The sequence below is a fragment of the Rutidosis leptorrhynchoides genome, chromosome 4 (genome assembly GCF_046630445.1).
Source record: "Rutidosis leptorrhynchoides isolate AG116_Rl617_1_P2 chromosome 4, CSIRO_AGI_Rlap_v1, whole genome shotgun sequence".
NCBI classification, from domain to species: domain Eukaryota; kingdom Viridiplantae; phylum Streptophyta; class Magnoliopsida; order Asterales; family Asteraceae; genus Rutidosis; species Rutidosis leptorrhynchoides.
This window is the reverse complement of record NC_092336.1, coordinates 107,009,016-107,033,684: the sequence shown is the minus strand read 5'-3', so window position 1 is coordinate 107,033,684 and position 24,669 is coordinate 107,009,016. Positions and strand designations below refer to the sequence as shown.

The following is a 24,669-nucleotide window of genomic DNA, read 5'->3' as shown; positions in this document are numbered from 1 at the left end:
TGTTTGATTAATGTAAAGTTTGTAACTTTGTTTGTAAATAGGACTTGTAATTGTGTTAAGACTAAGGATATGATGCAACCTTGGTTCATCATCCATCTAAGACTCTTAAATGAGTTGTGTTACCACTTGGTCTTAACATATTGTGTATTGATGGTAGAATCTTGGTCAAAAGTGATGCTAAACCATCAACGAGTTGTACACTTGAAGCTACAAGCATCAAGGATGAGAACTGTGATGAGCATCAAGCACCAAGAACCTTACCGGAGCACTTGTCCACTGATTTTCGTATCTGATCAGACCACCTGGGCTACTGGAAAGTTTATTTTCAGTTAGTTCGGTTCGAGTAGATGATTTTCCGTTTAGGCCTCGTCTTAATCCGAGTTACGGTTTAGGATTTATGGCCCTCCGAGAGTCACTACACCCTATTAACGGTGTGCTGAAATTTCTGACCTACTCGCACTTAAACCGTCGCCACGGTCAAACGAAGACGAGTTAGGTTCTGAAAATTGGTCAGAGGTTAGGGGACTCACATACGGAGCCATATCCACTGACTATACATCTTTTCAATTTACGTAGAGGTCTCAGCAGCTGACCGAATTCAGCCTATTGTTTCGATCTCTATTCTTGTCGAACTTACTTAGCTTTTATGATGATGAATGATGATGATGATGACACTTAAACTTATTTTATGCACTATTAGAATTTATAAAAACAACCTACTGACCTAGTAACCCTTTATTTAGGTTGACGACCTTTCGGACCGACTTACTACTTGCGTACTTTCATTACCGACTTTACCGCTTTTATCACTGTGAGTTATAGCATTCCCTTTTTACTTTAACTTATTTTGGGAACTGAGAATACATGCGGATTTTATGTTTTACATACTAGGCACGAGTACTTAAACTTATATATGTGTGGGTTATACAACGGCAGAAACATTCCCTTTAGCTCGGTAACGTTTAGTCATTGGTTTTTGAACCGGTGAACGCGAATCTTAGATATGGATCCATAGGGTTTGACATCCCCACTCGGGCTAGTCGCGCTAGCATTTAACGGGTGTTTAATACTTCGTGAACATACGCACTCGCCAAGTGTACTTTCAGGGGGTTATAAACGTTAAGTCTAGTTACCGGGTGCCCACGGCTATACATATACTTTATCATACTGATTTGAATTACTGATTTGAAACGCTTGTTTGAAGCACTGAAATCTCGTGGCCTACATTACATTACTGAATACAAACAAACTATAGCTCACCAACATTCGTGTTGACTTTTTAAGCATGTATTTCTCAGGTGTTTAGACGATGTTGCTTCTGCTGTTAGCCTTGCTGTTCTAGTCTCGGTGTATAGACTTGCTGTTACAGACTTGCTGTATTAGACTTCCGCTGCATTACTTAGAGATGTCTCAAGCATGAAACTTTTACTTTGCATTCCAAACTTATGTTATTTTCAAAACAATAGCTTTGTAATGACCTTAGTATCATGTACTCATGTTAATGTTTCCTATTCATCTTTTGTAAAACGTTATCTGTTCATGAATGCAAAACTGGTTTTCAAACAGCATATAGTGTTTGACCTTGTAATGATCCTGTTGTTGATGTACCGTACACGATGATTTTGTACGGGGCATCACAGCTCTGACAGAATCTCCCTTAGAGCCTTGGTGAAAACAAGTCGTTGTAAACGTCCAACGTTTACCGATTTCCTCCACTAGAAATGGTCCCGAACGACCCGCTCCGATACCAATTGTTGGAAGCTTCGACGAGCCCAACACACCCACTATAGAGGACCTAGGTTTTACTCACTCACTACACCAACACTTTGACGTTGGTTAGCCTTTAATTATATAAATCCTTAGTGCACAATAATACTTAGGCGACAGTGTCGACCATATATCATTCAGGCGGTATAACCGACCATATATCACTTAGGCGGCAGAGCCGACCATATAATAGATACAACACAAGTGCACTAAGAACTCAAACACGAACTAAGGCTTAACCGGAAAACTTAACAAAGAACACTTTTATTAATACAAAATACAATTACAATATTACTTACTTACAAGCTTTTCTTCTCTACTCACACTCTTCTCACTTCTTACTTCTTCTCTACTTCTCAACTCACTCTTTTCACAACTTGATTACAAATGAAACTCCTCACCCATATTTATACTTGTCCATGGAAATTTCTACACACTAGATATTTTCATGGATAAATATCTAGATATTTCTCACCTACAAATATCTATATTATCTAGATTTTTCTACATATAAATATCTAGATATTTCTTTTACATATTAATATCTAGATATTTTCTTATACATATTAATATCTAGATATTTTTCCATACATATTTACAAATTTCATATTATTCTAAATTTACATTGTATTTTAACAGAGACTTCATATAAATCACGTTTAAGCTATTACAAACGTCAATGTTGACAAACAAACACATTTTAGTAAGATTCAAACTTTTATCACTGTTGTAATAAAACTTAATGGTACATTTAGTTGTGTGAACAAAATTATATGAAAACAGCGTGCACCCATCGTTTTCAATTAAAATCGCAACACATCTTTTACACCTTGAGCTACGCCTTTGTCATATAACACGTGATTGTATGATTGAATTACATCTAAAACTGTGATTTTTTTTTTCCGGAAAAAATGTAATAACATATAACGAATCCGAAGAACAACAAGTACAATCAATACGATAGGAATTCCAAATCAAGGCAAAAACCAACCGACTATAAAAATCCTAAAGCGAAAGGTCCTACCAACAGGATGGAAAACGCACTTTGCTAGGAATCAAAGTTAGTGTAAACATGTCAAACACAAGAAAACTAAAACGATCTATTACACTAAAAGGAAAGAAAAATAACGGCGTTTACGGTGGCGAAACGTCAACGCCAGTCGCAAAAACCAAACAACACCATAAGCATAACCATAAAACTAATGACTAAATATCCTAATGTGAGAGTGAAGAGCACTTGCGAGCATTTAACAGAGCTTGACTAACGTCTGCGAGAGTCAGAGACAATTGCGCAACACGTGCAAACATTAGATGCTACCCGTGTCAAAAAATACTTCATGTTTATATAATTATATTGGTATAATTTTAAACAAATTTTATTGACCAACAACTTTCAACTTTAATTACTTCACAGAAGCCACCCTTTCTTTAAATTATTATTTATTTAATTATTATTCGATATAAATATAAAAAGTACCAACATTGGCTTACATCCAAAAGTGCACCTACATCATACCCGGTGCTTATTTAGTTCATCAATCTAACACAATTCTCCCACGTCTAAAATATTGCAAATTAATAAATCTAAGTGGGCTTGAGATAGACACCAATAGCATGAACATAGTCGCTAGCACGACCATAGAACCCTGCAAAGGTAGCTTTGGAGATCGGTAACGAGAAATGAGTCCCGTTCTCAGTACCAAATGGTCCAAACTTATTCACGTCAGTCGCAAATGAGAGTGACGTCACAACTACCCTCGAGTCAAACCATCCAATTGTCCCACTTATGCACTTCAACTCCTCCACATCCACATCAAGATTCACCTTCACATATCCAATTAATCAAACACATAAAAAACACATAGGATTAGTAAAATCGGATATACATGATTAATGTCAAAGCAATAAAATATTTAATTACTTTGAGTTTTGTTTTGTTTGTAAATCTAAAGACTATGGTTAAGAATTAAATTTACGCATAAAAATATTACACGATAGTGAGTATAGTTATCTACTAGGTGTTGGTTGCTATTATTAATTTGTGCACTACTAAATTTTTAAAAATAGTCATTAGAGTTATGTTTTGATAGATCATCAATTTTTTATATAGACATTGTTGGGATTTAACAAGTTTTTATTATTAATATTAAATAGAGTGATGAAATTTACACCATAAATTTTTTTCAATTTACTTTAATAATGCATTTTGAACTTGTATGTACACACATGAGGTAATGTGTGTGTACGATGAATTTATCAAAATTTATATTGGATGTATCAATAGTAATTTATGTACCTCAGTATAGTCACCACCGAAACCACCAAACCTTGAGGAATGAAGGGCGTTGCCATCCTCATCATGGCTAACAAAACCGATCGAATCGATGCATTCTCCATGAGTGATGATGATCTTCGAGATCTTTCCTTCACCTTTGAAAGACCAATTTTCTCCTTCTTCAGAGCTTCCCCATGGTCCCACTAGCACTATCTTTTTCTGCATCAAAAACATTTTTAAACATATGAACAAATTGATATTAATATTAATTAATATCATTATACGAAAGAGGTGTAAAGAATGATATGAAACAAAATTGGATAGAGTAATAGCGATAGTATACCATTTTGAGAGGTAGTACTGTGAATTGTAATGTGTTGTGATTTGTGACTTGTGGTGGGTTGTATATATACACAATGTGTGATGTTAAAGTCCTTAAAATGGACTAAATGGTGGTTTGTGTGAGTATTTGCTTTTTGAAAAAGTAAAATAAAGAGTAATATTTATTTTTAGTAAAAGTAAGCTAAGAAAAGTGTGTGAATGGGGAAGGATTAAGTGATGGGTCATGTGACTTAATATGTATGCAATAAGTGTCTTTAGAAATGCGTGAGAAGTGTGATTAAATACGTGTGTAAAAATGTGATGAGTTTTGACGGTGCATGCAACCAATTAGAGGAATTCGGGTCAGTAGTTCAGATGGGCCCCTACTTGGAGACTGCATCGTCTTCTGCTATATGTTCTATTTCTCATCCCATTTTACTATTTTAGGTGATTAATACACTATAATCTAATTGTAAACTAATTCGGATCCGGCCCGCGCGATGCGGCGGGGGCTTTCGGTATGCATATTCAAATTTAACGTAGCTTTATATTTACAGAAGGGAAAACGACTCATTTTATAAGCGTCGTTGTAGGTGTCGTCGTCTTTAGTGTTTTTTGAAAATTGTTATGTTCGAAAGTAGTTAATTTCGTTTTGTTGATAAAATTATTTCGAGTTCATTGGTGCTGTCGAAAAAATTTAACTCGCGGCGAGCAGGAAGATACGAGCTGTCGTTGTGTTTAGCGTTTTTTAAAAAGTGTCCGTTTCGAACGTGCTTATTTTCGTTTTGTTCATAAAATTATTTCGAGTCTGACGCTACTGTCGAAAAAATTTAACTCGTGGCGAGTGGGAAGATACGGACTCTCGTTGTGTTTAACGTTTTTTAAAAAGTGTCCGTTTTGAATGTAGTTAGTTTCGTTTTTTCATAAAAATATTTCGAGTTTAATGGTATGGTCGGTGAAATTTAACTCGGTGCGAGGAGAAAAATACGGGCTGTCGAAGTGTTCTGGTGAAGTTTTTATTTTAATTGAGAGAATTTAAGTATTACCCCATGGAGTTCATGGTAGTTTTTGTAAGCTGGTTATAGTGAAGTGGGGTATTTTGCAGTTTTTGAGTTAAAGTTTAGGTGAATGTCGTTCAGAAAGCCTGGATGGCCCTAAACGACTAAAAAAGGCACGTTGTTTAGTATTATAAGGATAAATTATCTAAGAAACGTCAAAATAAGTAGGGCGTGTAGTATATGTGTGATAAAATTAGATGGTGGCTAATGTTTAAATTAATTAATGACAGAGTAGTTAAAACTGACTAAAATAGAGTAAACGGACAAAAAATTAAGAATTTTTTCCCAAAAGTTAGTTTTAATAAATTCCATCATTTAACTTTTTTCTTAATTTAAACTCTTTAACTAAACGAATCATTTTATTATAGAGTTTATAAACGCTCCAAAAAAACTCATTACCAAATATACTCTTAATCTCAACCCTTCAATAATTTAAAATGATAAGCCCATATTAATTTAGATGATAATGTCATACTACTCTCCGTCATATTTCTCATTAATTGATTTGAATATTTTCCATTAATTTGAATTTTCGATAATTAATTTGATAATGTAAATAAAACTACTTTTTTATTCTTTTTAAATATTCTAGTAATAACATTAATTAATTAATTAATTAATTAATTAATTAATTAACTATTAATATATTAATTTAAAATTTTATTTTTGCGAAGTTGTCAGAGTTCCTTTTATAAAAAAGAAAATAAATGATTATAAAGTGGTAGAGCGGTCGACTGATAACTGACTAATCGGGCATTGGTTTAAATCTACTTGAAAAGCATCCTAGATGGAATAAGCTGACAGAATTACTTTATATTGTATTGTTGGACACCCATGAACAGTAATAAGTTCACATTTTCTTTTTTCTTTTTCTTTCTTTAAAGGGAATTGTCACACCTCCCAAAATGGACCAGGGGTAATTGTGACCAATCATATCATAACACAGTTGTATAAACGAGAACGACTCTATATGAGACTTTTTAAATAAAACATTTGTTAATAAAACAGCGGAAGCAGTAATACATGTTTACATTATTATTAAAATGTAAAATAAATGTTTATGAACTAAAATTTAATATGCGATGTGGACTCCATGCAAGCATCAAATCTATCATCACAAAGTTGCAAACAGCTAGCTCAATCATCACCTGAGACAAAACATGCTTAAAGTGTCAACCAAAAAGGTTGAGTGAAATTCACAGGTTTATAAATAATATCCAAAGTTTTAGACCACAAGATTTAGTTTAAAGTTGATTGATATTGAAATATCAATCTAAAAGTGTTGCTTCATTTTGTAATATCGCTACTAAACAAGTTAACCCTATAACACCTTGTACTGTCAGTGTCGTGAAATCATTATTATGTAACCAAAGACCAACGGTCGAATGGTTAGAGACGTTACTCTCAATAGGCCTACTCACAATAATTAAGTTTGCATTTAAACGTAGCAATTAACGATATTACGGTAGGGATTTAGCATGAATCAAAGCATGACAGCATAGTTAACAATTTAGTACTTGTGTCTAAGCGTAAAACAGTTATAAAGCAAGCATGTGTCTCACCCCAAAAGTTGTAAAACAGTTATGAAACAGTAAAAAGTGGGGCTATGAAGTTCACCTTAGTAGCACAAAAGAGTATTCCACGAAAGAATTGAACGAAAGGACGTGACCGAGATCTCAACCTAGAGATAGAACGTATGATCAGACATTGCCTAACAGACAATAGTATATAGTACTATATTGATAGTAATGGTTTACTAAAGAATTTCCATTTTCGGAAGGTTACTGTTTATGGAAAGTTTCCACTTATAATAATTTTCCAATTTTAGAAAGTTCGGGTTAATCTTTAGCAAGACGTTGTATAACTTTACTCAAACTTCGTTGCTATCAAATAAGTCAGGAATGACCAGATGTAACCGGGGGCCCAGGACTCTTGACCAGAATCTAAGTCATGGCATTCGAGATCCACAAGCTTACCCATAAATGGCAACCTAGACATCATTCACTTACGACCGTGAGTAGCGATGAAGTTCACATGAATTGTACATTATCTTTGATTAACCTTCACTTTAGGTTTATATGTTATTATATATGTTATATTATATTTATTAATGTATTAACAATTTGATTATCTTATATTATATACTATAAGTTATTATTATTAAATTAATATAGTTATAAAATAAGTGTTTATTAATAATGTATTGTTATTAACTTACATTATAAGCATTATACTTTATTATATAGTATACTTAGTTATTAACCATAAGTTATAATAATAATATTAATTTAGTATATGTAATATACTTATGTTAATCGAAAATCATACTAATATATGTTAATTCGAATATTAATTCATTAAATATTATATTTATAATTTTTATAAACTTAGTTAATTATACAATTTAGTAGGATATTTTATAAAAATAATTTTATCAAGTTTTTGTATTTATTTCCCACTTTTCTTTATATATATACTCGATTTATATTAATCAAATTTAATTAGGTAATAAATATTAAATCGACCTAAATAAATAATTTTATATTTTTTACAGGTTCTATATTATGTAAAAATGTTATAAAAATTATTAAATCAAATTTTATATCAAAATATTATTTATTTAATGTTTTCTAATTATTTAACCATTGTAATCGGCCTATAATTAAATAAATAGGAAAAATAATTTAAAATTAATTTTTATATTTTTTTTAAAGTATCTAGTGATGCTACTAATCATATAAAAATTTTATAAAAATATTTAATACATGTTTGTATTTATTTTATATTTTCTTTATTATTTCTCTCGGTTTAGAATAATGCAAAAGTAAATTCTTTTTAAATACTAATCATCCCATTTATTTAATTTTTATAATTTTCGCTTGTTTATAAAAGTATAATAATCTCAAAAAAAAATTATAATTATTTTTATTACTGTTTATATTTTATTACGAATTTTATATTATTTTTATGTTTAAATACTACATAATTCGTATTTAATTATAAATAATATTCCATAAATTATCAAAATTATTTTTATACATCATAATACTTATAATACTAATTATAACATGTAAAAATAATTTATATATATTAAATTTGAATTTTTAAAGAATATACAAAAAAAATAAAAGCAATTCGATAAAATATATAGAAAATACCTCAAGTACTTTCTCAAGTTTGTGAGAGAGTTTTTTCAAAGATTTGATACAAGTTTTTATGAAATGGAAGTGGGTATTTATAGGAAAAAAATGGTTGGTGAAAAAAAAATATAAATAAAATAAAGGTGCCAATTTTGACAAAAAATAAAAATATGTTAAAAATGTTTTTAATAAGTTTTTGTTTTTGAAAATATTTAGTCAAAATTCATGGGCTCATTATTTAATTTATAAATAAAAATCTCTTTTTTTATAAGCTAAAAATATATATATAATGATTAAAATAACTTATCATTTAATTAATAATTATGTTTCATATAGTTTTAAATATAATACGCATTAATATTAATATTAACTAAAGTTATTTTATATAATTAGTGTAAACTTTAGTTAACAAAAAGTGTCGACTAAAAATAAATATTTGATCAATGTCAAATTTAATTATATATTACGTATGGATAACAACCCTATAGTCAAATTAGTCAATTCATGTATGGAAATATGAGGGTTGTTATAGCACCTACCCGTTAAAAGAAATTTCGTCCCGAAATTTAGTTGTTGCCATTAATCGGTGTTGTTCGTACATAGACGAGGCTATTTACGTTTTATTTGGTTTTCACGTTCCTAGGTATGCTCGGGGCCTTGCGTGAATTCCAACGGATAGAATATTGTTCTGTTTCAAGAATTAAAATCATACAAACCATAATTTCTACAAGTTCTTCTACGAAGTGCATTTTATTATTAATGCGGAGATCATTCAAAATGATGATGTTATGCAAGTCATTTCAGTAAATTGGATATATAAAATGTTTTATGAATAATATCGAGCTCATTTAAACCTTGAGCATTTATGCCACCACGCTAGGGTAGACAAAATAGAGAGGAGTTCATGAAAATCATAGTCGTGAAATTTGATAGAGATTGTCATTCTTTACAACAAGAATGATGAATATGAGTTGAAAATATTGTTTTATCAACATTGGGTAATATGGATAAAACGATTCGATTATAGGAAGAGTATAAATGAAGTTATCTTAAAAGTTTGAAATAAGGAAATATCAGTTTGCCTTAACTTTTGACATAATTAAAGGTGATTTCCGAAATTCAAGGGATTTAAAGGAAATCTTTATAATCTGTATAAGATTTGATTCTCCGGTAATTAAGAAAATTAAAATTGCCTTGATTGTTGTGTCTAGAATTTTGCTATAAATTAGCTTCTTCTGTTTCATTATCTTCACCACTTCTATACTTTCTTTCTCGATTCATACTTCCAAAGATTGTGAAAATGCTCCATCCAGTTCTTATCCTGGATATTTTTTTGACTATCGTTTCTGTCATTCTTCTTTTTCATTTACCCCAGAGGAATCTGTTTACTTCTACAATTACCTTGGGGTTATAGTGTTTTTAATTCTCCCGTGTCTTTATGTTGCTATACGCATTGATATACACGGTTTGTAATTTCTGTGTTATTATCGGGCTTTATATTTTCCCTTATATGTCGGAGCTTTATGCTTTTGTTTCTTCTTCCCGATTTCAAGTCAAGCGAATAATGGTCCAGAACTCGTAGGTATGAAGTTTCGAATGATCATAATTTATAAAGTAGAAAGGAAAGGTAATAGTACGATTTGATTTGTGAAATTACCAGAATATTCGGAAAATACCGAATCATCAAGAAAAATATTTTCTTGATATGTTTAGAGGTTAAATAGAATGTAAGAGTCGTGTAACATGGCGAATGGTGATTTATACAGTCTATGAATCATCATCTTCCATTAAAAATTTAGCATGACTCACTGTAATATAATCACGTTGGCCTGACGTCATTATATTATACTAACTCATGCTTCAATTCCCAACACTTCTTCAAATCATTCATAATTTAAACTTGAATTTTACAGAATATAGAAACTAATACAATTTCCTTTATGATGTGATAAAGATATCGCAAAGAGATAATTAATTGCGGATAAGAATTGTTATGATGATATCATCAGAAATATATAGGATATTTATGATGATATTTTGGAATTTCTAAGTTCGAAAGTTGATGAAGAAAAATTTTCCGCAAGCTTTTAACATGACTTCGGAGCAAGATATTCTCTAAAGAATTCATCGGATCCAGAATTACCTGGATTCTTTGAATATAGGGTTTGGTCCCTGTATTTGTCCTTGGTCTCCTCCATGGTTAGCTCAATCCGTTTTTCAGTTCCAAATTTTCTTTTGAGCTTTTCCAATGTACCATTCTTTATTATAAAACTTTTGGCCATTGAGACCATCTACAATTTTGCTGTTTCCTCTGCATTTAATGCAGCCATATTTGAATCATTGGTTATCAATCCGAGATGGTTTCAAGAAATTTCGTTTTTAGATGATTAAACGCTGATTGTAATCTTCAACGGATCTAATGGTTGATGAATAGGCGTTGTTGATTTCAAAAGAAATGAACGATAATTTCGGTGGTTTGATGTGATAATTCATCATAGAATACGAATGAATATAATTCATGAATGTAGTGATTTTTTTAGAAGGATAACACCTGCTAAAGCTTTACTTGGATTCTGATATGTCAAAATTAGAATAGATAATTGAATTTGTATGAAGATGGTTGTTCTTTTTAGTGAACGGATACATATATCTTGTGGATATATAGTTACTGATTATTGAATCGGAATTTGTAGAATGTACGGTGTAACATATTAATGTGAAATCTAAATATTTCTCAGGTATTACCTACCCGTTAAAATATTTTCACAATTAACAGTTTATACAAAAGAATTACAATCTTTATGAAGATATACGTTCATATATGTATTCTTCTAATATAATATAGATTTAATGAGTTAATATAATATTAAAATCATTTGATTTGCGGTTGGAACAAGAATAAATAATCTTCAAAACTTGAGAGATTACATAATCATCGCGGAATATTTCTTTAATGGAGTTATGAATCAATACTTCATCGTTCATTGTTATTGATATACCTCGGTATATGATGTTGGTGCTTGTGGAATTCTTGTGAAATTCACAAGACACGAATAATGTTTTCTAAAAAGTTTCGAGTACATCGAAAATGAAAGTGTAAAATCAGACATGTATTTGAATAATACACTTGATTTTTTATGAAATGGAGTTTATTGTGCTGAAGTAGTGATTAACGATCATTAAGTCATTAACGAAGGATGTACATTATAGCATATTAGTGATATGAATTAACCAAGTAGTACATACTAGTTAAGATTTACACGTAACAGCTTAGTACGAAAAGATTTATTATTGTTTCAAACCATATATATATAAAGTATACATATATAATTCTTCAGGAAGAATGAGTCAATACATCTTAACTCATTATTACTAATATTCCTTGGTATCTATGGGGCGTAAGATGTTGATATCCGAGGTACTGAGTGTGATGTTGAGGCGTGAAATGCAGATGTTGTTGTTGGTGATGCTGATGCTGTTGGTGGTGATGCTGATGGTGCTTACAATGCTTGTGGTGTTGGTGATGTTGGTACTAGTGGTACTGGTTATGTTGCTGGTGTTGCTTGTGGTACTTGGGTAGTAGGTGTGAGCCTAGCTTCCAAAGCGTGCACTGTTTCCTCTAGGGTTCTACTTTTTGCTCGAGTCTATGGATTTGTTCTACCCATTCCTCCGTAAGGTTTGTCAATTCTTGATATTTAGTTTGAAGTCTTCTAACTTCTTCTAATAACCCTATCTGGTTAGAATTCGGAAGTAGAGGACGAATACTGTCTTGGGCTACATCGAGTCTACCTTCGAGGCGGAAAATCCTTGTGAAAAGGGTGAAAGTGGTATTGTGAACAGGTTCGCCGATAAGCGGATCGAGTACTCCGACGTTTGGTGGTAAGTTTGGCTCGTGATAAGGAGTACCTTCTTCATTTCTCCATAGGGTGAGTATTTCGCGAACCCATCCCCATTTTCTGAAGAAATCTCGGTAATTGATCGGTGGGTGTGCTCCCGTCACGCTATCTTCGGAGCTAGAGGAACTTGAGGAATCGGGTGAGAAATCCATATTATGTATTTGGAATAAGGTTTGATATGAAATGGGTGTTGAATATTGAATAATATATTCGTCTCCTTGAATAAGTATATATAGAAAAAGATTTTCGTAATTTACGGAGGAAATTTAGGGAAAGTGTTAGACAAAGTCTATTGGGATAGATATGATAAGATATGATTTGTCTATACTCCATTTATGCAATAATTGCAGTATGACGTGTCTAGATTAAAAATGATAAGTATGTAATCAGATAATGATTAAAGACTTTCAATTCATAATGGCCTATTCAGGTCTAGGGCTTGAGCTATAGGATCCTTTAAATTGGTAATCCAAACGCTTTCTATTCTATAGTTTCGTAGACGTCATCCGTCAGGAAAATTCAATGATCAAAACAACAAGAAAGCAAAGAAAGTAATGAATATGAATAGTGATGACATTATAATGTCTTTGAGATTCTCGATAACTCAATAAAATTTTCTGGTTCGCAAACCGATGCATAAAGGCATAAGGCATATAGGTACGTGATATAACAGGGAGTTATATACGTTTGAGTATGAATAGTAAAAAATATAGGAGTTTCAAAATTCATGGATAATATTTCATGTAATACATATGTAATACACAAACCATGATAGATGACTTAGGAATGTCAAGAATTTCAGAAATCGTAGTGTCGCATTTAAGCGCGGTGGCGTAATTGGATAGTACTTAGAAAAGTGAACAGAGTTCTTAGATTGACTTGGCATTCTAAGATAAGTAAAGTTTCTAAAGTATAGTGTAGCATTTAACAATTAAAGGCACTATAGTCAAGGAAAGTTGTAGTCCTACATTGCTAAGGTACCTAATTGTATAAGGCACACTTAAAATGCAATCCTGGTTCTCTACAACAGCACTGCTCTGATACCAATCTGTCACACCTCCCAAAATGGACCAGGGGTAATTGTGACCAATCATATCATAACACAGTTGTATAAACGAGAACGACTCTATATGAGACTTTTTAAATAAAACATTTGTTAATAAAATAGCGGAAGCAGTAATACATGTTTACATTATTATTAAAATGTAAAATAAATGTTTATGAACTAAAATTTAATATGCGATGTGGACTCCATGCAAGCATCAAATCTATCATCACAAAGTTGCAAACAGCTAGCTCAATCATCACCTGAGACAAAACATGCTTAAAGTGTCAACCAAAAAGGTTGAGTGAAATTCACAGGTTTATAAATAATATCCAAAGTTTTAGACCACAAGATTTAGTTTAAAGTTGATTGATATTGAAATATCAATCTAAAAGTGTTGCTTCATTTTATAATATCGCTACTAAACAAGTTTACCCTATGACACCTTGTACTGTCAGTGTCGTGAAATCATTATTATGTAACCAAAGACCAACGGTCGAATGGTTAGAGACATTACTCTCAATAGGCCTACTCACAATAATTAAGTTTGCATTTAAACGTAGCAATTAACGATATTACGGTAGGGATTTAGCATGAATCAAAGCATGACAGCATAGTTAACAATTTAGTACTTGTGTCTAAGCGTAAAACAGTTATAAAGCAAGCATGTGTCTCACCCCAAAAGTTGTAAAACAGTTATGAAACAGTAAAAAGTGGGGCTATGAAGTTCACCTTAGTAGCACAAAAGAGTATTCCACGAAAGAATTGAACGGAAGAATCTGACCGAGATCTCAACCTAGAGATAGAACGTATGATCAGACATTGCCTAACAGACAATAGTATATAGTACTATATTGATAGTAATGGTTTACTAAAGAATTTCCATTTTCGGAAGGTTACTATTTATGGAAAGTTTCCACTTATAGTAATTTTCCAATTTTAGAAAGTTCGGGTTAATCTTTAGCAAGACGTTGTATAACTTTACTCAAACTTCGTTGCTATCAAATAAGTCAGGAATGACCAGATGTAACCGGGGGCCCAGGACTCTTGACCAGAATCTAAGTCATGGCATTCGAGATCCACAAGCTTACCCATAAATGGCAACCTAGACATCATTCACTTACGACCGTGAGTAGCGATGAAGTTCACATGAATTGTACATTATCTTTGATTAACCTTCACTTTAGGTTTATATGTTATTTTATATGTTATATTATATTTATTAATGTATTAACAATTTGATTATCTTATATTATATACTATAATTTATTATTATTAAATTAATATAGTTATAAAATAAGTGTTTATTAATAATGTATTGTTATTAACTTACATTATAAGCATTATACTTTATTATATAGTATACTTAGTTATTAACCATAAGTTATAATAATAATATTAATTTAGTATATGTAATATACTTATGTTAATCGAAAATCATACTAATATATGTTAATTCAAATATTAATTCATTAAATATTATATTTATAATTTTTATAAACTTAGTTAATTAAACAATTTAGTAGGATATTTTATAAAAATAATTTTATCAAGTTTTTGTATTTATTTCCCACTTTTCTTTATATATATACTCGATTTATATTAATTAAATTTAATTAGGTAATAAATATTAAATCGATCTAAATAAATAATTTTATATTTTTTACAGGTTCTATATTATGTAAAAATGTTATAAAAATTATTAAATCAAATTTTATATCAAAATATTATTTATTTAATGTTTTCTAATTATTTAACCATTGTAATCGGCCTATAATTAAATTCATAGGAAAAATAATTTAAAATTAATTTTTATATTTTTTTTAAAGTATCTAGTGATGCTACTAATCATATAAAAATTTTATAAAAATATTTAATACATGTTTGTATTTATTTTATATTTTCTTTATTATTTCTCTCGGTTTAGAATAATGCAAAAGTAAATTCTTTTTAAATACTAATCATCCCATTTATTTAATTTTTATAATTTTCGCTTGTTTATAAAAGTATAATAATCTCAAATAAAAATTATAATTATTTTTATTATTGTTTATATTTTATTACGAATTTTATATTGTTTTTATGTTTAAATACTACATAATTCGTATTTAATTATAAATAATATTCCATAAATTATCAAAATTATATTTATACATCATAATACTTATAATACTAATTATAACATGTAAAAATAATTTATATATATTAAATTCGAATTTTTAAAGAATATACAAAAAAATAAAAGCAATTCGATAAAATATATAGAAAATACCTCAAGTACTTTCCCAAGTTTGTGAGAGAGTTTTTTCAAAGATTTGATACAAGTTTTATGAAATGGAAGTGGGTATTTATAGGAAAAAAATAGTTGGTGAAAAGAAAAAATATAAATAAAATAAATGTGCCAATTTTGACAAAAAATAAAAACATGTTAAAAATGTTTTTAATAAGTTTTTGTTTTTGAAAATATTTAGTCAAAATTCATGGGCTCATTATTTAATTTATAAAAAAATCTCTTTTTTTATAAGCTAAATATATATATATATAATGATTAAAATAACTTATCATTTAATTAATAATTATGTTTCATATAGTTTTAAATATAATACGCATTAATATTAATATTAACTAAAGTTATTTTATATAATTAGTGTAAAATTTAGTTAACAAAAAGTGTCGACTAAAAATAAATATTTGATCAATGTCAAATTTAATTATATATTACGTATGGATAACAACCCTATAGTCAAATTAGTCAATTCATGTATGGAAATATGAGGGTTGTTATAGTAATTGATATGTACACAACCACTTTTTACACATACACAACCAAGTATGTTTTACAGTGTACAGTACAACACTGTAAAGCGTGTTTAATTGTGTATGTGTAAAAAGTGGTTGTGTACATATCATCACCCTTCTTTAAAACACATATATAAGGTATGTGTGGGTCAAGAAAAAGAAGTCATGATGTCTTCATAATTTATTTTTATACTAGATTTAAGAGCCCGTGCGTTGCATGGGAACTCTTCAACAAACAAACTCGAATCGTAAAATGTTATATTAATTAACGATATGGATAAAGACATTATCACAAGTATAGTTGTGGGTGAAGTGCTTAAGTATTTTTGTTTTACACAAAACACATAGATTAAAGCTACTAAATCCGGCATGTTTAAAAGCCCGTGCGTGAAAGGACCCGTTCATATACATTATAAACGATTCACATTAGTTGATTACATCGCGAGGTATTTTGACCTCTATATGATACATTTTACAAATATTGCATTCATTTTTAAAAGACAAACTTTCTTTACAACGAAAGTTGACGGCATGCACACCATTTCATAATACATCCAACTATAATTGACATAATAATAATCTTGATGAACTCAATGACTCGAATGCAACGTCTTTCAAAATATGCCATGAATGACTCCAAGTAATATCCTTAAAATGAGCTAATGCACAGCGGAAGATTTCTTTAATACCTGAGAATAAACATGCTTTAAAGTGTCAACCAAAAGGTTGGTGAGTTCATAGGTTTATCATAACAATCATTTCAATATATTAATAGACCACAAGATTTCCGTTTATAAATATATGTACACTCGCAAGTGTATAAGAGTATTCTATAAATTGTAGGCACCCGGTAACAAGCCTTAACGTTCATGTTTTACCCTCTGAAGTACACCAGATCAGGTGTGTTTAAAATAACCTCGAAGTACTAAAGCATCCCATAGTCAGGATGGGGTTTGTTAGGCCCAATAGATCTATCTTTAGGATTCGCGCCTACCAGTCATACACCAGTAGTTATAGTTACCAAGCTAAGGGGATATTTCTGGTTTAAACCCACGTAGAATTAGTTTTAGTACTTGTGCCTATTTCGTAAAACATTTATAAAAACAGCGCATGTATTCTCAGTCCCAAAAATATATATAAAAGGGAGCAAATGAAACTCACCATACTGTATTTCGTAGTAAAAATACATATAACGTCATTTAACAAGTGCAAGGTTGGCCTCGGATTCACGAACCTATATTAATTATATATATTTATATGTTGGTCAATATTTGTCTAACAATTTTTGGTCAAGTCATAGTGTACCACAATCCTAATGCTCGAGACTAATATGCAAAAGTCAACAAAAGTCAACTTAACCCAAAATGACTTCTAAAATTTATACGTGTTTATTATATAACTTAACTATAGTCGTTTTATATATTTAAATATATTTATTAGATTTTATAATAATAAAAGTCATTTATTAATAAAAAATTTTATTAACGTTTATATATGATAAAATATACTTTTATATATCTTAAGTAGTAAAATTTATAAAGTTCACTTAATATCTTAAAACTATAGTGGTAATTATTATTAATGTAATTATATTACGCGTGGTGAAAAATATCTTTGTATCTCCTATTTATTTGATAAAATAATATTGATCATAATAATAATAAGTAAAAGTTGTATTATTTTGTAATAATAATTATTATTATTCTATAACAATATTTATATTTACTAAAAATGTTATTATGATAAAATGATAATACTAACATAATAGTAATAATGATATTTTATAATAACAATGATATTTCTATTAAAATAATAACGACGATAGTAATAATAATCATTTTAACAATAATACTAAAATTCAGTTGACTATAACTTCAAATCCGTTCATCGAAACCATTCGATATCTAAATGAAAAGTTCTTAATTTTTTTGCTAGCTTTCCAATGACATGCATATCATATACCCTATCTCAGTAGCATATGTATCTAATTCAGGATTCAACAAACCTATCTAAGGACAATATCGAATGTACATGCATGCATAATCCTATATACTCGAGCACTAGTCAGGGATACACTATTGATATATAAAAGTTATGTTATGAGTGCTCACGTATCAATATTGAGATTCAATATTGCAGGAAAGTACGTAGATGCAACGGAGATGATAAACACTAGATTGACCTCACGAGCATACCCATGAACCATACCCATCACCTCCATAGCTATAACCCATAATTTCCTTAGCTTCGACTCATTCAAAAAACTATTTTGAAATCACTCGGACATCACTCCGTCGTAATATTTTATGTATACTAATAATATCTTGAAATAATACAGAGCAAATATATATATATATGTAAATCGATTGAGAGAGTTTAGAGAAATATATTTTTAAGTTTCTATGAAATAATGAAACCTATTGAATTCTATTTATAATAGATTTTTGAATTATTAAAGTGAATTATTAGAGTATGAATTATTAAAGTGAATTATTAAAGTATGAATTATTAAAGTGAATTATTAAAGTATGAATTATTAAAGTGAATTATTAAAGTATGAATTATTAAAGTGAATTAATAAAGTATGAATTATTAAAGTGAATTATTAAAGTATGAATTATTAAAGTGAATTATTAAAGTTAAAGTAAAGTAAAAGTAAAGTAAAGGTAAAGTTAAAGTATAGTAAAAGTATAAAAACTATGTATGTATAATACGCGTATAAATATATATAATATTAATTTAAATCGTTATATATATTTAATGAAATAAAATATAAATATCGTTATATTTATTATACTGGTTAAGTAATGAGTTGTCAAAAGTGATTCTAGATATTTATAAAAGTTATATACGTTTTAATAATAAAGTTCTTTTTAAACTGAAAACGTTTTTGTACGTTTGAAAATAGATTAATAGAATATTATGGAAACCAATTCTCCACTAGCTTTTGTCTAACTTTCGTAAATGACACTTTTTATTTTTATTTATAAATAGCTTTACAAATTATTCCGAATATCGTTAAGAGGAATAGATTTTTCAAATCATAGTGGACCTCTCAACAGAGACTTGTAATCATAATTCAATGTTTCTGATAATTCAATCATTTAATATATATTTTTTTAATTTCGTCGATAATCATATTGAAACAAATACGTTCATATAAAGCATTATAATTTTAAATACTTTGTTGACATTTTCAATTTATAACATATACACATATACATACATATTCATATATGTTCATTTAATGGTTCGTGAATCATTGGAATTTAGTCGAGGTTTAAATGAATGTATAAACATAGTTTAAAATCCTTGAGATTTAACTTAACAAACATTGTTTATCGTGTCAGAATAATATAAAGATAAAGTTTAAATTTAGTCGAAAATTTCCGGGTCGTCACAGTACCTACCCGTTAAAGAAATTTCGTCCCCGAAATTTGATAGAGGTCGTTATGGCTAACAATGAGAATGTTATTATGATGATTATGAAGTTTTATCATGTCTAAGAAGTATGGATAAAATAATTCGATTACTCAAAGCGCATGAGGGAAGTTATCGTAAATGAAGGAAATAAGATTATAGTGATTCGTCATATCTTTTGACGTCATCACAATTGATCTCCGAATTTAAAGAAAATCTTTGTAATCTATGTTGGATTTGATGCTTCGGTGATTAAGGAGATTATGATTCTCTTTGAATTAATACGATAATCCATCTTGATTTCTCCGTCGGGTATTTCACTATAAATCCACCTCCTTCGTTTCCTTACAACTCACACCTTCTATTCTTTCTCCCTCAACTCATATTTTAAAGTATTTGTCAATATGCTTCATCCAGTACTGATTCTCGATATACTCCTCACTTTCATATCTGTCGTTCTTCTTTTTCATCTGCCTCCGGAAGAATCTATTTACTTCTACTATACTCTCGGTTTTATAGTATTTTTAGTTCTTCCGTGTCTTTATATTGCTATATGCATCGATATATACGGTTTATAATTTTTTGGGTGGTTGTTGGGTTTTATATCTTCCCTTATATTTCAAAGCCCCTGCTTTTGTCTTCTATAATCATTGACATCCACAGTTAATGCTCCCTTCTATTTGCTGCGATTTATACTCCAATTTCTATTTTGGAGTTTTGTCCTTTTGTTTCTTCTTCTTGCGATTAAGCAACGTTTGTAATGGTCCAGTATTCGCAGATATGAATTTCAGAATGAACATAGTTAATGTTCTAAGAAGGAAATGGTAATGGCACGATCTTAATTTGTTAATTTACCAGAATACCCTGAAAAGACCGAATCATCAAGAAAATATATTCTTGATATTTTTAGAGATTAAATAGAATACAAGAGTCATGTAACATGGAACATGATGACGGCATGGTCTGTGAATCGTCATGTCCCATTAGAAACCCGGCATGACTTACTGTAATATAATCACGTTGATCAAGTGTCATTATATTATACTAACTCATGCTTTAGTTCCCAACACTACTTCAAAACATTCATAATTTAAACTCGAAAGTTTATAGAATATAGAAACTAATAGTTTCTTATATGATGTAACACTGATAGCGCAAAGAGATAAATGACTTCAGATAAGATTAGTTGTGAAAATATCTTCAGAAATATCGCGGATATTTATAATGAAAGATATGATAATATCTTAGAATTTCTAATATTGATGGATGATGATGAAGATTTGTCTGTAAAGGTTTAGAATAAAGAGTAAGGTATTCGTTAATGACTTTAGCAGGCACTGAATCATTTGGATTCTTTGAAGGCAGATTTAGTCTTTGTGATTTGTCCACAGCCTCCTTCATAGTCTGTTCAATCCGTTTTCCAGTTCCAAACCTTCTCTTTTTCTCAGCTTTACCACCTTACTATTCTTTGTCATCAAACTTTTTACTGTTAAGATCGTTTACAGTTTTTGATGCTTCGTCAGCATTTCAAGAACTACTTTGCAGTTCAAAATATTTTTCAGAACTTCACATTCAAAGTATGTAAGTCCAGGAGATAGACGTTTTACGTACACATATAACTGTTGGTGTAGACATGCTGCGAGATTTCAAAATACTGGTTACTGTTTTTCGATGATTCGTATGACAATTCTCGTTACAAGATGCGAATGAGTAAATGATGTGATTTCAATAAATATAATGATTTTTCGAAAAGTCAAAGATAATTGAAGTTGTTGGTAAGTTTATTGCTAAGGTGGCGAGATATGAAAGGTCCCCAGTAACGATGACGAAAGGGCAATGTATCTATCGAGGTTATAGTAAGACTAGTTCGACTGAAAAGTCGAAGTTGACTTGCTGGAGCTGTGACAAAACTGTTTACTTTGAAAAGGAATTGAAAAGTCATTTTAACTAATAAATGCCAAAGGGTCTGACACGGATACGCGTCGAACTATGACTTTGGCTTCGAGAGCTTTTTAGGTACATAAATGTGGGTAATATGTGGTTGGATCATCATCTCGATTGTTCATTGTTTGAAGTGTCTTCGAAAACTTCGGAGAGTTTGAACACAGTTTGTAATCGTTAATATACATATGATGTTCTAACACGGTTTTGAAGTCAAAGTATAGCTTTGAAAGATGTAGGAATCTAAGAGTGATGTCTTCTGTTAAATCATGACTTGGATTTTGATTTGTCAAAATCAGAATGCGTAATCAAATTTGGGTGAGAATGGTTGTTTTGATTTCTATACAAGAATGTATATTGTTGTGAGATTTTGGGAGTATAGTTAATGATTTGCTTAATCAGATTCGAAAAATGTAATATATTAATTGTGAATTTATATATCTCTCGGGTATTACCTACCCGTTAAAAAAAAAATTTCACAATTAATATTTTGTACAACAAAATTTTATTACAGTCTTTATGAAAATATATATGTGCATATTTTCTTCAGATGTAACATAGATTTAATAAGTTAATATTAAATTAAACTCATTTGATTTATGGTTGAAACTAGAACTGAATAATCCCTAAAGACTTTAGAAATTACATAACTTTTACGGAGTATTTATTCAATAAAATTGAAATTATGAATTAATACTTCGTTATTTGTTGGTGTTTGTAACCCTTGCACCATATTCTCTAAAGCCACTACTCGAGCGCGAAGCTCGTTGACTTCTTCTATTACACCGGGGTGATTGTCGGTTCGGACGAGCGGATAAATAAAATCTAGAATTTGATGTAGTATATAATTGTGACGAGATACTCTGAAAATGAGAGAGAAAATGGTGTTTCGGACCGGTTCGCCGGTAAGTGCTTCAGGTTCATTGCCAAGAGGGCAATGTGGTGGATGGAAGGGATCACCTTCTTCTTGTCTCCAATTATTGAGAAGGCTACAAACCTATCCCCAATTCATCCAGAATAGATGATGGCTAATTGGTTGATCCATTCCGGTCACACTGCTTTCGGAGCTTGAGTGGGATTCCATATCGGAATTCGAGGGACTTGAACTAATGACGAATTCCATTTAGTTCGATTGAATAAAGAATTTTTCGATATGAAATGATTTTTCGGCTATCGAGTGGTATTCTAATTACATAGAATATCTATATATATAGCGCAAAAGATTTCGTAGATTACGGAGGAAATTACGGGATATGTCAGGCAAAGTTTACAGTAACAGATACGCTAAGATATGAATTTTGTCTATACACTATTCATGCAATCAATGCAGTAAGACGTGTCTAGACTAATAATGATAAGCAGGCAATTTCCGACAAAAATGATAAGCAAAACTTTTGACATGCAGACACGGTCGAAGTCCAGGCTCATTAATGCATCCTAACGACTATCAGTTAGACACACTAATACAGACCTGGTTCGCTAAGACCACCGCTCTGATACCAACTGAAAGGACCCGTTCATATACATTATAAACGATTCACATTAGTTGATTACATCGCGAGGTATTTTGACCTCTATATGATACATTTTACAAATATTGCATTCATTTTTAAAAGACAAACTTTCTTTACAACAAAAGTTGACGGCATGCACACCATTTCATAATACATCCAACTATAATTGACATAATAATAATCTTGATGAACTCAATGACTCGAATGCAACGTCTTTCAAAATATGCCATGAATGACTCCAAGTAATATCCTTAAAATGAGCTAATGCATAGCGGAAGATTTCTTTAATACCTGAGAATAAACATGCTTTAAAGTGTCAACCAAAAGGTTGGTGAGTTCATAGGTTTATCATAACAATCATTTCAATATATTAATAGACCACAAGATTTCCGTTTATAAATATATGTACACTCGCAAGTGTATAAGAGTATTCTATAAATTGTAGGCACCCGGTAACAAGCCTTAACGTTCATGTTTTACCCTCTGAAGTACACCAGATCAGGTGTGTTTAAAATAACCTCGAAGTACTAAAGCATCCCATAGTCAGGATGGGGTTTGTTAGGCCCAATAGATCTATCTTTAGGATTCGCGCCTACCAGTCATACACCAGTAGTTATAGTTACCAAGCTAAGGGGATATTTCTGGTTTAAACCCACGTAGAATTAGTTTTAGTACTTGTGCCTATTTCGTAAAACATTTATAAAAACAGCGCATGTATTCTCAGTCCCAAAAATATATATAAAAGGGAGCAAATGAAACTCACCATACTGTATTTCGTAGTAAAAATACATATAACGTCATTTAACAAGTGCAAGGTTGGCCTCGGATTCACGAACCTATATTAATTATATATATTTATATGTTGGTCAATATTTGTCTAATAATTTTTGGTCAAGTCATAGTGTACCACAATCCTAATGCTCGAGACTAATATGCAAAAGTCAACAAAAGTCAACTTAACCCAAAATGACTTCTAAAATTTATACGTGTTTATTATATAACTTAACTATAGTCGTTTTATATATTTAAATATATTTATTAGATTTTATAATAATAAAAGTCATTTATTAATAAAAATTTTTATTAACGTTTATATATGATAAAATATACTTTTATATATCTTAAGTAGTAAAATTTATAAAGTTCACTTAATATCTTAAAACTATAGTGGTAATTATTATTAATGTAATTATATTACGCGTGGTGAAAAATATCTTTGTATCTCCTATTTATTTGATAAAATAATATTGATCATAATAATAATAAGTAAAAGTTGTATTATTTTGTAATAATAATTATTATTATTCTATAACAATATTTATATTTACTAAAAATGTTATTATGATAAAATGATAATACTAACATAATAGTAATAATGATATTTTATAATAACAATGATATTTCTATTAAAATAATAACGACGATAGTAATAATAATCATTTTAACAATAATACTAAAATTCAGTTGACTATAACTTCAAATCCGTTCATCGA

At 30.0% G+C, this 24,669-nt stretch overlaps 1 protein-coding gene across 1 annotated transcript; it reads right to left on the bottom strand.

Moving 5' to 3' along the window:
• Nucleotides 1-3,228: 3,228 nt before the first annotated feature.
• On the bottom strand, nucleotides 3,229-4,405 carry LOC139904586 (mannose/glucose-specific lectin-like). Its single transcript, XM_071886525.1, has 3 exons — nucleotides 4,386-4,405; nucleotides 4,064-4,261; nucleotides 3,229-3,591 (listed from the first exon to the last, which is right to left on the bottom strand). The coding sequence occupies exons 1-3, from the start codon at nucleotides 4,386-4,388 to the stop codon at nucleotides 3,352-3,354; spliced, it is 441 nt and encodes a 146-aa protein (XP_071742626.1). The 5' UTR covers nucleotides 4,389-4,405; the 3' UTR covers nucleotides 3,229-3,351.
• Nucleotides 4,406-24,669: the final 20,264 nt, after the last annotated feature.